General features: G+C 40.7%; 1 protein-coding gene across 5 annotated transcripts in view; it reads right to left on the bottom strand.

Moving 5' to 3' along the window:
• The window catches only part of LOC310949281 (uncharacterized protein), a 116,278-nt gene that overhangs the window by 72,902 nt on the left and 25,573 nt on the right, over window positions 1–17,803 (bottom strand). For all 5 annotated transcript variants that reach the window (XM_083916662.1, XM_083916664.1, XM_083916665.1 and 2 more), the window contains exons 2-7: window positions 16,251–16,294; window positions 7,716–7,878; window positions 4,276–4,373; window positions 3,266–3,343; window positions 2,776–2,863; window positions 525–717 (exon numbers count right to left, since the gene is read on the bottom strand). In XM_083916662.1, coding sequence (XP_083772788.1) covers window positions 525–717; window positions 2,776–2,863; window positions 3,266–3,343; window positions 4,276–4,373; window positions 7,716–7,878; window positions 16,251–16,283 — 653 coding nt within the window. In that variant the 5' untranslated portion in view covers window positions 16,284–16,294. The remainder of the gene's footprint in view (window positions 1–524; window positions 718–2,775; window positions 2,864–3,265; window positions 3,344–4,275; window positions 4,374–7,715; window positions 7,879–16,250; window positions 16,295–17,803) is intronic.

The raw sequence follows: 17,803 nt of genomic DNA, 5'->3' as shown, positions 1-17,803 counted from the left end.
GTGTGCCATGGTGTTTTGCTCCATCAAAGATAGTTGTGGGTCATTTATTTTTGTTGTATACTGGTTTGTCGGGTACAACGCCCTGCACTACTGCAGCTTTCGATTAGGCTTGTTTTCATAAGATCTGATGAAAATCCATGTGGAGAATTTCAAACAAACAAACAAACAAACACCCAACCCTCATCAAGACTCCTGGGTGCAGTGTGCCGTACAGGTGTTCATATTATTGTGTCCATCCATTGTATGTATCAATATAGGTTCTAATTAATATAATAATAATAATAATAATAATATAATATAATAATAATATTCCTTTATAAACTTGTTTAAATGTGATGTGATGATGAGTCCATCTGTCACCACCACACAAACATGTATTTGTACACTGTAGAAAACGTGGTACTCTTTCCACTTTAGAGCACAGTGAAGCGATGTTACAGTAATAAGTACAACAGCTTACTCATATTCTAACAACATATAGTCAAACCAAGGCCTAACACTAACTCAACAGCTCAGGTACTCACTGTGCGAAGAGCTCAACCAGCTGCTGATGTCCTCTGCTCTCTGCCAGACACACTGCAGTCAGTCCCTGAGCGTTGGGCCTCCTCAGCGCCTCCCTGGCTCCCGGCTGCTGCAGGAGGAACGCCGCCACTGTCTTCAGACCATGACTGGCCGCCAGGTGCAGCAGTCTGGAGAGCTGCTGGCACTGAGACACAGCTGCAGAGGAAGAAACAAGACAAACAGTGAGGGGTGGACTCATCTGATAAGATGGAGACACCTCCTGGTGGAGAGAGACATGTGAGACACCAATATAGCAGTTTACTAGTACAAGTAGTCTTTATTCAAACTTGGGTATGAGCCAGTCATGGGTCTTTGGTTTTCTAGACGAAAGGGAAATGAAATTTAAAACCAAATGTTTCCTGTTACTAGGTTGTGTTGGTTGTTTATACCAGCCAACATGGTCTGCTTTTATATACTAATGATGAATGACCTAAAACACACTTCATCCAACTGAAAACAAATGGGATTTCATTTTCAGACCATCTTATTTTAATCTTCAAGTTGAAATACTAATTAGTAATAGAGGAAGTCAAAAAAGGATAGGAAAAGCATACTATTCCGAGGGGTGAATTGATAAATCACCACTTACTGCTTATACTTCACAATAAAAGCAAACAATATAAAGATACTTGTAGGCCTTTACTGTGAAACCCATAGTGCTGGCATTGAGCAAACAACTTCATATTTTGTCACGTGTTTACTGACAAACTTCGAACAGCAGGAATGAAAAAGTAGCACAGACTGCAGATTACAGAGAAGCCCACAGCTCCGTATAGCTGTGAGCAGGTTTGAGTGTCAGCATTCCCACAGTTACACCTGTCTGCCTACAGTGTGGACACAGTCAGTATTATTATAATTACAATTATCATATAATATATATTATTACAATACCATTTCTGTGTCCAGCATATAGGGATGGGAAATTATAAGATTTTACTGATGCCAATTTGGGGTTTTGATTCTGTTAAATCATTCGTATTATGTGTTGACTGCATCCTTACTGCATTATGAGGGCATTCAGATTGAATTATAATGCATTTATAAAGCTTCATGACACTGACACACAATATCAAGAGTCATAAAACATTACAGTTATGACTTAAAATGAATCATAAGTTCAAGTGTCTTATGGACGCTCTTGACTAGTTATAAACTAACGATGGTTGAATGATAATACATTATCACTGTCAGCACTCAACGATCAGCTGCAGTAAGGACTAATGTGTTAAAATGCTTTTTTTTTTTAATAACTGCATGGACTTTTCCTTACTTATAATGATCATTTTACAGACATTACACTGTTATCTTTTTGTGTGAAATGAAGCAAAACTTTGGAACATTTCTTCCTCTCTGCCATTACTCCTTCTTGTTGCAAGTTTCCAGAAGCGCGTGAGTTCGACGTTATTGTTTTGCAGTGCGCAATTGTCAGAAAAATGCCGGCATTCATAAAAGGAATTGCTGTGCTCGGGGGCATAGGATTCAGATTCCAATTTGTTACTGGTTCTCATCTGGAAACGGATCTCGATTCCCACCCTAATGCATGTGCCTTTTTCACAACTGTTTTTGAACATATTTCTGGAAACAGACTTTGTGCTTCAGGTCACTGAGTGGCCTTTCCCAAGGCAACGGAACAGTGACTGAACGACTTACTGGGACAATGACAATTCAATCTGTCTGTCCCTTTACAACATTCAGTATTTAAGCTTTGTATTCCACTGTCAGAGAGGAGGCTAATTAGCCTAGCCTGCTAAGTGTTAGTGCTTTATAGAAAGGAAGGTGTCCCGCTCACAACAATTCAATTCAATTCAATTCAATTTTTTTCATAGTGCCAAATCATAACAAAGGCTATCTGAGGACACTTTACAGACTAGGTAAAGACCACACTCTATGACTTATTTATGATTTACATAGACCCAACAAGGGTGGGAGTCCTGTCACCTCAGGAGGAATGTACAGACAGCAGAGAGCACAGATGTTCACACCTGCCTGTGAGGTTGCTGGACTTGAAGTGATTAAGCACAGGTTTAAATGAAGTCATGCATACAAAGTGATTTGGTTATTTTTGGTTGTAGCCTTGTAGCTCACCGGTGCAGCTGTCGAGCGGCACAGACACATCCATAAATGTTTCCTTGTGTGTCTCTGTGCAGTGGCTGTCTTTGCCATTGTGTGTATGCGTGTCAGATAGCGACTGGTTACCCATCTGTCTGTACACACCTGCTACAGTCCTGTGGGGGCGTAGGCTGAGGTGTTTCAGGGCCAGGGCCAGGCTCTGGTCCAACCTCTCACACTCTTTCAACGGAATCTGACACACACGCACATGCGTGCACACACACACACACACACACACACACACACACACACACACACACACACACACACACACACACACACACACACACACACACACACACACACACACACACACACACACACACACACACACACACACACACACACACACACACACACACACACACACACACACACACACACACACACACACACAATAAAGTCATCTCTATGTCCTCTCTCCCCTTCTAAAAACATTTATCTGCTGTTTATTATGCTGTTTTAATGACATGTCTTACTTCTGGACACAATTTGATTTAATTCAAATCCAGTATCAATACCAAAACAAATATCTAAATATGACAAATTGAGATTAATGACTATTATACCGAATGAAAATGTCTTTCATTCTTACCTGGTGATCATCCAGAAGCAATGCTTCCTGTGGAGCCACGTTGTCAAGCAGGAAGTGGGCCATGTCCAGAGCCAAGTCCTAAGCACAACACACACATTGATACTGCAATCATTGGGGTAAAGCACTCAAACCCATGTGTCTATTTCTGTGAAACGTTTCCCAACATGTCACATCATCAAAATGTTTTACGGTATCAAACTGTTTCATCAGCTTTATGTTGTTACATGCCATTCTTAAACCTGATTAAAAAAACAAATGTTACATACGGTATATGTTTTAGGTCATTTAGAATATCCGACCAAGTCATTTTGATTAAGATAAATACAGAACAGACAAATTTTTGTATGTAGTAAGAAAATCCGATGAGCATAAATCAGCCACGTCTGTCAAGTGATGCTCTATCTACACTCTATTTTATTAGGTACAACACTCCAATGCAGGGACGACCCTCCTTTCCCCGGACTAGCTTGAATTCTTGGTTTCAACGGGGTGCTGGAAACATTTCTTAGGGGTTCTGCTCCATGTTGATAGGATTGTATCACACATCATTACACTGAAACTGCTGACACAAGATGGATCCATGCTTACATGCTGTTTGCGATTAGATATTTGCATTAACGAGCAGGTGTACAGGTGAACCTAATAATTGTGTGCAGCAGGCTGGGTTTCTCCTCAGTTTGGAGACAAAAGCACTTTGTTCTAAATCAGGTTGTGAAATAATGAATTCTTACATCATTGTCAACATCCGGATCCAAAATACGAACGCTGTACAGCTTCTCAGCTTCTCAGAAATCAATTTCTCTGGTCACACACAAGTTGCTAATCGGACCGTAAACAATGATGGGAAGAGGAAGTCTTGGCTCGGATATCCACTGGCTATACCGTAAAGCCAGAAAAATATTTAATTTATTCCCCCAAGAGGCTAATTTGTCATCAGACAAAGAGCCGGTTGGTCCTGTGATCGCTGGAATCATGACCCATTTGGACCAGTGGAAGGACTGTGATGTTACCTGTACGAAGCAGAAGGTCTCCTGTGAGTGTGTGTCCACCGGGCCACCAGGACGCGCCAAGCATAATGTCACCAAGACCTTCTCACACACATTATGAGCTACAAACACACACACACACAAATAAATTATTGTTGGTTTTGTGTCCACAGTAAACCATCCCATAAATATAAAAAAAAACTTTAAACAACTTTGAACAAATAAACATTTTCCAAGGAGCCTGAGGAGCAGTAGATGTAGTGGTGTCATAGCTGCTGCTGCTCTGCATGGTTGCATGTGTAAAAAAAAAGTCTATAATCCGAACTGCCTGGCTGTGTGTTGTTGCTTTGTGTTGCATGCAAGTCTAACATGTTCTTGATGTGGAGACTGTTGTTGTATTTCTGTACTGTTTGTTGCTTACTGTTGCTCTGCATGGCTTCTGCACTGTGTTGAGAATGCTTATTTTGTTGCTGTCCTTACGCCGTCTTGTCTTCTGTCTGTACATTTTAACCTGTACTAATGTTTTGCCAAAAGACCACAGCTGAAAATTAGCCAGTTAGCTAACACTGGCATATTTACAGTAATTCTGATTTATGCGCATTGACCTTATAAAATAAATAAATAGCACGCACGCACGCACGCACGCACGCACACACACACACACACACACACACACACACACACACACACACACACACACACACACACACACACACACACACACACACACACACACACACACACACACACACACACACACACACACACACACACACACACACACACACACACACACACACACACACACACACACACACACACACACACACACACACACACACAAACAACACACACACACACACACACACACACACACACACACACACACACACACACACACACACACACACACACACACACACACACACACACACACACACACTACAGATGTCACCAATCAGAGAGGACAAACCACATGTAGTGAGCAGAGAGCAACGGGACTGGATTATTTACCATTCATTCTTAAAGTCCTTCTGCGTAAGAAATATACAATCTGTGTAGAGTTCACAAAACCTCAAACTCTACTGGTTTAACACTGCCTGGGTCCAGACCTTAGTATTCACCCACTCCACAGAGTTCACTGATTCGCCAGGCATCAAGAAACATCTGTCATTTCTATACTTGGGTCCAGAATGAAAAAACAGAATATAATGTATAGCCCGGGAAAGGGAAGTTTGGGGTCCCCTGCTGCCCCCGCGACCCGACCCCGGATAAGCGGATGAAGATGAGATGAGATGAGCTGTTTCTAATCTTTATGCGAAACTAAGCTAAGCAGCACATTTAACGGACATAAGAGCGGGGTTGAGCTGAACCTTTAACTCTTTGTCAGAAACTAAATGTGTTAAGAGCTGAAACTATAAATCAAAGGTCAAATTTCTCGGTTTCTTTAATGTGAATATTTCATACTTCTTTCCGCCTCTATGACATTTAACTGAATATCTTTGAGTTAGTAGTTATTCTTTAAAAAATAAAAAAAAGACTATTATGAAGGTAATATTGGGCTTTGGGAAACATTAATCTACCCTTTTCTTAATATTCGAAAATCTTATGGACCAAATAACTAATTAATTAACCAAAATCGTTAGATAATTGCAGCCCTAAATACTTGTATTTTCCAAAAAGTCAGCAGCTCCTTTAATGTGATGATAATGGGAGCGGAAGACTCCCTTCATGTGTACTTGACATGGTGGTAGCACGTATACTGTTATCACTCATTAAACCATTACAGTCTTCTCTACTTTGCTGCTACCTTTAACAGAACTCAACACTTTCTGTTTGGATGTTTCACCGTGTGACTTATTACAGTACAGTGTTCATTCAAACCCCACCCGCCCAATCACAAAAGATCAGCTTCGATTGGACGGTGTTGATAATCTGGTTGGTTTGTCATCACTACATTGCAGCTGACAGCCTGTCATGTGTAATTATCATAGCTCCGTTTCACCAGTTACACACATGTCAATATGCACAGGTTGGGACAGAGACACTGCTGTGTTTAGGAGAGTAGCTGTCTTATTCATTTCTGTCATGTTGAAATGCATCGGATGCATCCATTAATAATAATAATGAATGAAGTCAAAGTGTTTGCACATGTTGCTCTGGAAGTCTGACAAGAAGCATAAAGACCTGACAACACATCCAACCCACTGCCTTCACAAGCTGAACAGCAAAATGTTTCCCTGTAATCTATTTGTGGGGAAAGTGTTCTCATCAGACATGATGGTAGGGAGGAGGTCTCTGCTCGCTGTGGAGCAGAGCAGCAGAGAGAAGCATCAGCCTGGGACAAACATCCACTCTCTCCTTCCCTGTCTTACAGCTACAGTAGTTACTGCTCCTGGGCATTTAAAGGACTGTGCTCACACTTTGAGTTTGGCAAAGTTGGTCTGTTGCCTTTAATCTGCTTCGGGCTATAGTGAAAGAGCAACTACACCCAGGCTAATAACCCTGCTGACGCACTATTACTCCTTCATGCTCTGCCACACCCTGTACTATTGTGCAATGCCACATCTCAGCTGGGTGTGGTCATAACCGCAACATACCACACCTGAGCACATCGCCCAGAAATACTGGGTGATGTGTGGAGTGGAATTAATTTCTTTAAGCAAGCTGTAACCATCCACAGGTCATTGTAAACGCCTGCGCTGATTGTGACTAACACATGTGATGTTGAAGTCGCCTGGTGAGGATCTCAATCTGTAACTAGGTCATGAGGTGGTCAGCTTATCCATTCATCCATCCCTGATCCGTGCATCCATCCATCCCTGATCCATCCATCCATCATTCACCCACCATTCGTCCATCTATTATCCATACATTCATCCATCCATTATAAATCCATCCATCATTCATCCATCCATTCATCCATGTATCCATCATCCATCCATTCCTCCATCATTCATCCATCTATCTATCATCCCTCGATTCATCCATCCATGATTCATCCATCCACCACCCACCCATGAATCCATCAATCTATCATTCATGCATCCATCCATCTATCATTCATGCATCCATCCATCATCCACCCATGAATCCATCCATCATCCACCCATGAATCCATCCATCATCCACTCATTCATCCATCCAGGCGCATGCACGCACGCACGCACGCACGCACGCACGCACGCACGCACGCACGCGCGCACTATTATTTATTTATATATTCAGAATATTTATTTTTCTATTGGGAATATTGTAGCCTCACTGTTGTGTATATAGTGTATATGTTAGCAGCGTTACTTTCATCCATCTGCAACATTCTTAATTGTTCTTTCATTTCAGAAAATGTCTATCTTTGACTCACTTAAATAAAACTAAACGACTATACTGGTTCAGACATAAATCCATTGAGTAAAGTGTGTGTGTGTGTGTGTGTGTGTGTGTGTGTGTGTGTGTGTGTGTACCTGGACACACAGCCTGCAGTGTGATGTGGCTGACTCGCAGTGTGCTGGTCAGATGTCTTTGGGTGGATCCTGAGAATAAAAGATAAAACTCCACCTCCTCCTCTTCTCCCTCAGCACGACACACGTCATCATCGCCGAGCTGAACTGTCAACACACACTCTCCCTGAGAGGACACAAAGAAAGAGAAATCAACTTTAATCACACACTTCACATAAACATACCTTTTAATGCAGACTGATCATGTTCACTTTATCCCAGAAGAAGCCTGACAGACAGATCTGAGCCACGACTGTACACGTCGCCTCAATCCGTCCACCACAGCGAGCAGCAAGGATACCATCAATGGTTCATTGTTTCCAGAATATGGTCAAAAGACAAATGAGTGAATGTGCATTTCCATCCACTTTTTCTGTGAATATGAGTTCATTGGTTGATGGAGATAAACATTTGGGCAGCGGATTCTCCAGTCGGAGCTCAAAAGATGGAAAACCATGTGGAAAACGGGATGGAAATATGACATTTCTGTTAGTTTTGTGTATTAATGTGAGGAAGGTTAAAGTCTCCTCCTCGCTCCACACGGATCTCCTGCTTCACGTACGTCATCATTCATTCCCTCAGTCTACACGTTGCTCCTAGGGGAATTTGCTTTGCACAAAGAGAATAAAAGAATATGAAAAGAGCATTAACAACCATACATGACAGCACACAAAAATGGTCATTGCAGGGGTCAGAGAAGCGATGAAGTCAATGATCATTTTCCCAAGTTTTCTTTATGTCAAAAATGAATGAGTTAAGGGGTTATGAATTGAAGGGGTTAATTTCAGCTCTATAACTGTTCTCCGGTGAAAAGGACGAACAAAGCTGCATCATCTGCAAATGTAATCACTGTACAACTGTCCTGATGACTAACACCATCTGTCTTACATACGGCTTGGGTATACAATGTGAACAACAAAGGTGAGAGGGCGCATCCTTGTGGTTCCTGTCTGAGTGCTGATGACAGATGACTGAGAAGCTAATGAAGGTTCCAAGCATTTAACTGCTGTGACCCATAGACTCTATATGAAGATGGACGGCTTCACAGCTCCCTGGACCGCCCCCTGGTGGCTGCAGTATACCTCATAGATCCCACCTCCTCCATGTTGACACGATGGGACATGGGCCAAATGGATGCATGTCTAAGACATTTTCCCCAAAGATGGTTTCTGTCATTTAAGGTTGTTTTGATGTGTTTGAAGGGTTTGTCTTATTTCTGAATTGTGTGTCATCATGGCAAAACGTGGTCATGTAGACAACTGCTGGCAAGGGCACCACCATAGAGGCAGTTTGGAGTATTTTTCCAGTTGTTTATGTCCGTGTACAGATTTTGTCACTGCAATCCGGCTATTCAGTCTGACGTAACACCCTTTCAAAATTTAAACGCTCTGTTGAAACAACAACAGACAAAAAGGCCGCACATGTGGACAATTATGATCACCACTAATGTCAGTCACCATTTTCATCCATAAGAAAGAGGTAAAATGACAATTTCGTTGTTTTTTAAAAACTCAGATCTGTTCAAACAACAGGGAACACGGCACTGCTGCGTTGTACAAATACGAGGCATGGACCGGCTTGGACCTTGAAATCCTATTTTGAAAAGGCGTTACGTCACGATTTAACAGCCGGATAGCTTCTAAATTGTGCGTGATACGGTTCCGAAATGTTACAGGGGATTATTTGAGATCAATATGAAGGCCAGGTTGGAAAAAAAGGGTGTGTTCCGAGGATGGGGGCTGGAAGTAGAAAGGTAGAAAGTTGGGCCCCCCCACTTTACGCCCCTGGCCCAATAACCGTGCAAGATACAGTCACAAACCTTTACAGGTGTGTAGAGATAAAAATGGATGCCAAGTTCAAAGATGATTGTGGTCAAAGAAAGGGCGGCGGAAGTAGGGGGGTAGGGAGTTAGGAAGCCATTTGTGTTCCCCCACCCTCAACTCCCTCCCTGCAGTAGCTGGCGCTGTGATGACAGGATGGATGCTGTTCCTGTGTGGCATATGTGACAATATGGGGACACCTGTCATGTGTCCATCGACTGCTTCTCTGTAAGTGTTGTGCCACTGAAAAATAAGAACCTCAACTTGGGATTTAAGAGCTGAGAGAGTGATGTTTGCATTTAAGGGTTAAAAGACAGAATGGAGCCTTTAGAGTGTGTATGTGTTCGCTCTCGTGCGTGTGCTGTGAAACATGACACAGCACACACACTTCTGCTGAACAGGCAGTTAAAAGTCTGTTAACAGCCACACCCACACAGGCTAACAATAGCACACAGGAATGTTTCAGATCTCACCACAAATGCACACACGCACGCACACGCACGCACACACACACACACACACACACACACACACACATTACTGCTGGTAAACGTACTGCAGTGATACAGGGTCAGTTCCAGATGCTTGGCTGCTGATGAGTATGGAAACATAGTTGCTCCATTATTCAGCTCAGGTGCTCTGCAAGGGGGGTGATGACACTTTTCCAGGGCACATCAATGACATATTTGGTATACGGTATAGCATGCTAAAATGACATAAGAAGTAGGACTGCATGTTGAGATCAGGTTCTTATGTTGACCCTTTAAGAACATTGATATGTTTATGCATTGATATGTTAGTAAAATTTGCTTTTTCTTCAGCTAACTAGCTTCCTGAAGGTGAATGTGATTCCAGCTTCTCTGTCTGCTAAATTCCCCTCCACAATCAGAGCAGAGGAGTCTCTGACATAGTGTTAATATCTGCTCTGAACTCTGATCAAACTGTGAAAGGCAGTGCTAATCAAATATAAATCAATATTCTGTTACTGTATTGCCTATGTATTTCTTCCGTGAAGTGTTTAGCTGTAAGATGAGAAAATGTGTGTCCAAGTCAAGCCAAAAACGAGCCCCTTGCTTGCTTGTGTGTTGTAACATTTCCTTAACTTATATATCAACTTCAATGATCACATAAGAAAATGTTTAGATCTGTTTGGACGTTTAGACAGACAGAAGTTTATCTAGCAACAGGGTGTCCACTCTGAGGCTTCAGATGGAAAAGTCAAAATGCTTTAACAAGTCTTTGTTGTAACACAATTGCTGCTACTTATGCAGACATTTTATAAGATATAAAAGAAGTGTATGAAATGTCCATGGTTATGAGTGATTAACAGCAGACGGACGGGACACGGTTCAGCATGTTGAGTCATCCAAATGACAAGATCTACAGAAAGTACAGGTGAGGGTGAAAAGCAGCACCCAGCATCCACTGTCAGCCTTCAATTTCTCAGGTGCAGGGCTGCTTCTATTGAGTATATAAACAGTCTGTGGCTTCGTACTGGATCATTCTATCACTGCACTGGCACCACCGCTTACAATACTTTGGCAGAACAGAATGTAATATCAGATCTTTGCTCATTAACATGGTTACAGTACAGGACCCGGAATATAAGTGTGTGTGTGTGTGTGTGTGTGTGTTCAGCAGTACACAAACTGTAAACATCCCATAAAAAAGCTGCAATGGAATTTCCCTGTGACCAAATTATATCATTTAATGAACGGTTGAACAGAACCACAAATATGTTTATTCTGTCTCTTTGTCACACACACACACACACACACACACACACACACACACACACACACACACACACACACACACACACACACACACACACACACACACACACACACACACACACACACACACACACACACACACACACACACACACACACACACACACACACACACACACACACACACACACACACACACACACACACACACACACACACACACACACAGAGAGAGAGAGAGAGTTAGACAGAGTAGGACAATCTTGCACATATGCTTATTTACACCCAGGATCACATATAACTTAATTAATTTCTCCTCACACATGTTGGGTCAGTTAACGTTTAACTACACATTGGTGGAAAAGAGAGGTTTTTGGACTTCACAAGTGAATTAAAATCAAATTAGGAATTAGAATAATGAAAAGAATAAAAGCCACATGGGTTTGTAAAGAGATTTTTATATTGCATATTCTTTGTTGAGATGTACAGTTGGGATCAAAAGAGTGATTTTCTTCTGTTTCTGTCCTAAAAGGTCTGATGTTGACTATTGTCATTTGACAATATAATAAACATGTTATGATTACTTGTTTCTGAAACGGTAAAAACGTTTTTCAATGAATTTTCACAATATAATGCTCAGTCGATAAAGCAGGATTGATTTTACAAGATACTGTTGCATAAATTGCAAAATATAGTTGTAATAATGTAACTAGTACGGCTACAAACAGGTAAATAAAGTGAAGGGAAAATGTTTAGATTAAATGACTGCCATGGCTGTTGTTTACTAGCACTTTTAACCAGATTGACTCCCTCTTGTGATTAGGAATGGCAGATTTTACGTATCTCGTATTTACGTTATTAATGCGAGCCTTTCGTTTAGTCCAAAATGGCGGCGGCTCCGCTCTGCAACAGTGCAAAAATGTTGGTCGCGTGAATGGCGTGTCGCCTCTTAGTATTATCACCTCTTTGCTATAACTTAGTTGTAGATCGCTAACATTAGCTCCATGGACAGGCAGCCGAGGGCCCTGTGTCCGTTCATCCACCCTCATGTCTCTGATCGTCGCACACACCACACCTCGAGTAAGCGATCCTAGGTCCCTCTAATCCATCTAATGGCTGTTGAGATATTTCTGTCTGAACCAAAAACAGTGGTCCGACTGACAGATGGACAGAATTACAATATGATGAATGATTATCTGTTTGACTTTTTTTTTGCCCAACAACACCAAAAGTAAACAGTCTACCTTAGGTTTGAGTGTAAGTAGTAGTTTATAAGTTGTTTACAGATACGGACTGCCGATTTTCTTGAGCTGATATTGTCTGATACATGATAAACGTTAACCCAAATTAATATTCAACTACTTATAAAACACATCTCTCGTTACTAAAGCTCTTCTTGAGGGGGGGTTGTGCTATGATATCCGCCCAGCTCCAAGTAGGGAGAGAGAGAGAGATTATTGAATCCTATGACCAGTGTTCCTAACAGCTGCTGTATGAATACATACTGTATAATCACCATGGCAAGCAGTTTTATAGATGAGGCATTCGGCATTCCTGTACCATTTGGACCCACAAACCTGCTTAGCTATAGTTTCAAGCAAAACCCATACAGAGCATGCATTTGGCATTCGTGTTTCCACTTTCAAAGTTTATGGCAATCGGCCAATACCGCTACACGTAAAACACGCAAATATAGGCCGATAGTATCCGGCGGCTGATGTATCTGTCAGACTATTGTTTACCACCCAAAGTAATAACAGATCCCCAGAAAGAAAATGTGTTCACTTTGTAGCAAAAGTCCTCCAGTTTAGTCATGTTCTGTATAGTAGTAGTAAGGAAATTGTGAAATACATCTATTCACAGTCCTTCCTTAGATTTAAATAAGAACATTTTAAAATACTAAACACTTCTCTAAATGCTAACAGGGTCTTTAATTTCCTCCGGGGCTCCAGACTGGGAAAAAATGGTTGCATTTTGCGACCAAAATCTGAGACTGTGCGACTGAATTTTTCATCTGGTTGCCCATGTGCGACCAGATACCTCACCATATCAATATGTAAGAGGCTTAACAACAGCAACAGCGAGACAGATACGACAGGAATAATATGTAAGCACAGTAACAAGATAGTGCAGTCAGCACAGTAACACAAACGCGTAACACGTGAGCTCCCGCAGCTAGTCACAGTGTCGGGATGGTCCATGCCGTCTGTCGGCAGCTCCAGAGCCGAGTGACAGTAGAAATTTACTGAACCAAAATAGTTTTAAATGCTGATCCATGGGAAGAAATCAACAGTGTTTAACTGGTTCATTGACTTGATTTCTCCACACAGCGAGTGAGGCAGCAGGTGATACACAGACTGTTCTGATCAGTCAGTGTAGATACGTTTTCATATGTTTAAAACACATAAACAGACTGATCTGATCAGTCAGTGTAGATACGGTTCATATGTTTAAAACACATATATAGACTGATCTGATCAGTCAGTGTAGATACGGTTCATATGTTTAAAACACATATACAGACTGATCTGATCAGTCAGTGTAGATACGGTTCATATGTTTAAAACACATATACAGACTGATCTGATCAGTGTAGATACGGTTCATATGTTTAAAACACATATACAGACTGATCTGATCAGTCAGTGTAGATACGGTTCATATGTTTAAAACACATATACAGACTGATCTGATCAGTGTAGATACGGTTCATATGTTTAAAACACATATACAGACTGATCTGATCAGTCAGTGTAGATACGGTTCATATGTTTAAAACACATATACAGACTGATCTGATCAGTCAGTGTAGATACGGTTCATATATTTAAAACACACATACAGACTGATCTGATCAGTCAGTGTAGATACGGTTTATATATGTAAAACACATATACAGACTGATCTGATCAGTTAGTGTAGATACGGTTTATATGTTTAAAACACATATACAGACTGATCTGATCAGTGTAGATACGGTTCATATGTTTAAAACACATATACCGACTGATCTGATCAGTCAGTGTAGATACGATTTATATATTTAAAACACACATACAGACTGATCTGATCAGTCAGTGTAGATACGGTTCATATGTTTAAAACACACATACAGACTGATCTGATCAGTCAGTGTAGATACGGTTTATATATGATGTAAAACACATAAACAGACTAATCTGATCAGTTAGTGTAGATACGGTTCATATGTTTAAAACACAAACAGACTGATCTGATCAGTCAGTGTAGATACGATTTATATGTTTAAAACACATATACAGACTGATCTGATCAGTGTAGATACGGTTCATATGTTTAAAACACATACACAGACTGATCTGATCAGTCAGTGTAGATACGGTTCATATGTTTAAAACACATATCAGACTAAGCTGATCAGTCAGTGCAGATACGGCTCATATGTTTAAAACACATATACAGACTGATCTGATCAGTCAGTGTAGATACGGTTCATGTGTTTAAAACACATATACAGACTGATCTGATCAGTGTAGATACGGTTCATATGTTTAAAACACATATACAGACTGATCTGATCAGTCAGTGTAGATACGGTTCATATGTTTAAAACACATATACAGACTGATCTGATCAGTCAGTGTAGATACGGTTCATATATTTAAAACACACATACAGACTGATCTGATCAGTCAGTGTAGATACGGTTTATATATGTAAAACACATATACAGACTGATCTGATCAGTTAGTGTAGATACGGTTTATATGTTTAAAACACATATACAGACTGATCTGATCAGTGTAGATACGGTTCATATGTTTAAAACACATATACCGACTGATCTGATCAGTCAGTGTAGATACGATTTATATATTTAAAACACACATACAGACTGATCTGATCAGTCAGTGTAGATACGGTTCATATGTTTAAAACACACATACAGACTGATCTGATCAGTCAGTGTAGATACGGTTTATATATGATGTAAAACACATAAACAGACTAATCTGATCAGTTAGTGTAGATACGGTTCATATGTTTAAAACACAAACAGACTGATCTGATCAGTCAGTGTAGATACGATTTATATGTTTAAAACACATATACAGACTGATCTGATCAGTGTAGATACGGTTCATATGTTTAAAACACATACACAGACTGATCTGATCAGTCAGTGTAGATACGGTTCATATGTTTAAAACACATATCAGACTAAGCTGATCAGTCAGTGCAGATACGGCTCATATGTTTAAAACACATATACAGACTGATCTGATCAGTCAGTGTAGATACGGCTCATATGTTTAAAACACATATACAGCGGGAGAAAACTCGATCGGCTCAATTAAATGGAAACGTAGTCTCTGTTCTGAGAGGTGAGTGTGTGACGGTCGTCACACCACTTCTTATCTCGCTCTCTGTGGAGCAGTGCCTGTATGTTGTCAGGCAGGGGGCGGGCCCTTTTAGACACCCCCTTGACACACACAAACAAAAACACAAATTTTTGAAGATGAACTTTTGTTGCATCTTAAAAAGAGCACAATAAAAGAGTGACACTGAAATTGAAACAGCACATTGTAATTTCTGCATCTATTAGTGATTTACGGTGTGTGCCCCTAAAAATTTCTGGTTGCGCCCCTAAAATTTCTGGTTGCTCCTAGTGAAAAAAGTTAGTCTGGAGGCCTGTCCTCATAAAATTCAAATACACAGAGGAGCACAGAGAATGATCCTGATCATTATGTACATCAGACATAGAAGGCTAACCTGCTAGCCACTAGCAATGGTTCACGGACTTGATCAATTGTTGGAAAATAAGATAAATAACAGCCAGCGGCCGTAGAATGTGCAATGACAATGTTATTATTTGTATATTAGTTTTGTAGCATATCATGTTGCAGCATTTGAGAGAGAAAACACAGTTCATTATGATGCTGTGTTATCACGAGAGATACTTACATAGAGTGGAGCTTGTTGGGGGTTCAGTTTCATGGTGCTGGACCCTAGAAGAAAAGACAGGGGGACAGAGGTGTGAGCATTCATTCTACAACATGTGTCAAGTAAAGGTCAAAGAAAAACTAATCAATAATTTGATACAAATATTGATTTAAACGGAAATATAATGATTTTTTTCTTCTTTTTTTTTGCCACAGGCTAGCTGACATCAAATTTACCAGACTACTTTCTGCGTGTTGATGTATGTTTTCCTCCAGATCAGAACTGTGTCCATAGCAACGTTATTACACAGCAACAACAGCATTGTTTGAACAGATATGAGTTTAAAAAACAACAACGAAACTGTCATTTTACCTCTTTCTTATGGATGAAAAAGTTGTCTGACATTAGAGGTGATCGTAATTGTGCACATGTTCGGTCGTTGTGTCTATTTTGTTTCAATGGAGCGTTTGGACCCAGAAATCGTACTTTGAGAGGGTGTTACGTCAGACTTAACAGCCAGATAGACCTCCAATATAATACAATCAGTTCTATTTAATGATTCACTTTTTAACGAGGAACAAAAAACAGAAAGTTCTACAGTGGCCCTGAAGGCCCAATAAACTGCAACTTCAGACTAAAATTACCGCTACAATAGTGTCCCAAAAAACAGTGCCTACATGGCAATGGTTGCTAAACAAACGGTAGATACGAAACCGAATGACAGGGCAGATTTCATTGCCCCATTTCTGTGCCATTTAAATGCCTAAGCTGCTCTCTGGTGCTCAAGACAGACGTTACAGGTAACAGAACCGGGGTGAAGTTAGTTCTAAGTTGGCGGCTGGGACCGGAGTGAATATCCATCGGATATCTAACTTAAAACTACTTCCCCCCCAGTGGCAAACGAAGCTTCCCTGCACGTGAGTGATGTGCGTTAACAGTTAACAACATTACACTTGGCAGAATGTCACGTTAGCCTCCGTTAGCTAACAGGTAGTCCTCTCCAGACAGTGAGACAGACTGTGGCAGACTGCGACCCTAAAAGTCTCTGTGTTCAGCTCTCAGGACTTTCATAGCTTCTAACTGAATCTTTGTGTTATGAAGTTTAGTTTCTCTGTTAGAATTTTCAGATAAGATATAATATATTTAAGATATAAAATGTCATCACTTCATCATTTTATCTTATTAGATATATGTGTGAAATGTTGTCATAATTACCATAGGAGTTGATGAGTTATGGACAAAATTGCATTTTGTAAGGTGACCTTGATGTTTGACCTTGAAAATCTTATCATTTCATCCTCGAGTCCGAGTGGACAATTGTGCCACATTAGAAGAAGCTGCATCTGCAGCAGCAACATTTGACAGGACCTCTGATGAAAGAAGCTGACGAAACCCTCCTGATAATTTCATACGGACACTCCTCAAACACAACACAACACACTGGAAACCAGCACAGGCAGCCTGTAATACAGGTTAGATGGAGTTGATGCAGCAACATGTCTACTTGTTTTAAGGTGTGCTGTGCCAAGTTATGTTCCTACACATAAAGATGCAAGTTGTCCCACCCTAACAGG

The sequence above is a fragment of the Echiichthys vipera genome, assembly GCF_963691815.1.
Source record: "Echiichthys vipera genome assembly, chromosome: 7".
Taxonomy (NCBI): Eukaryota; Metazoa; Chordata; class Actinopteri; order Perciformes; family Trachinidae; genus Echiichthys; species Echiichthys vipera.
The sequence above is the reverse complement of the archived record's forward strand: the minus strand, read 5'-3'. Positions and strand labels throughout refer to the sequence as shown.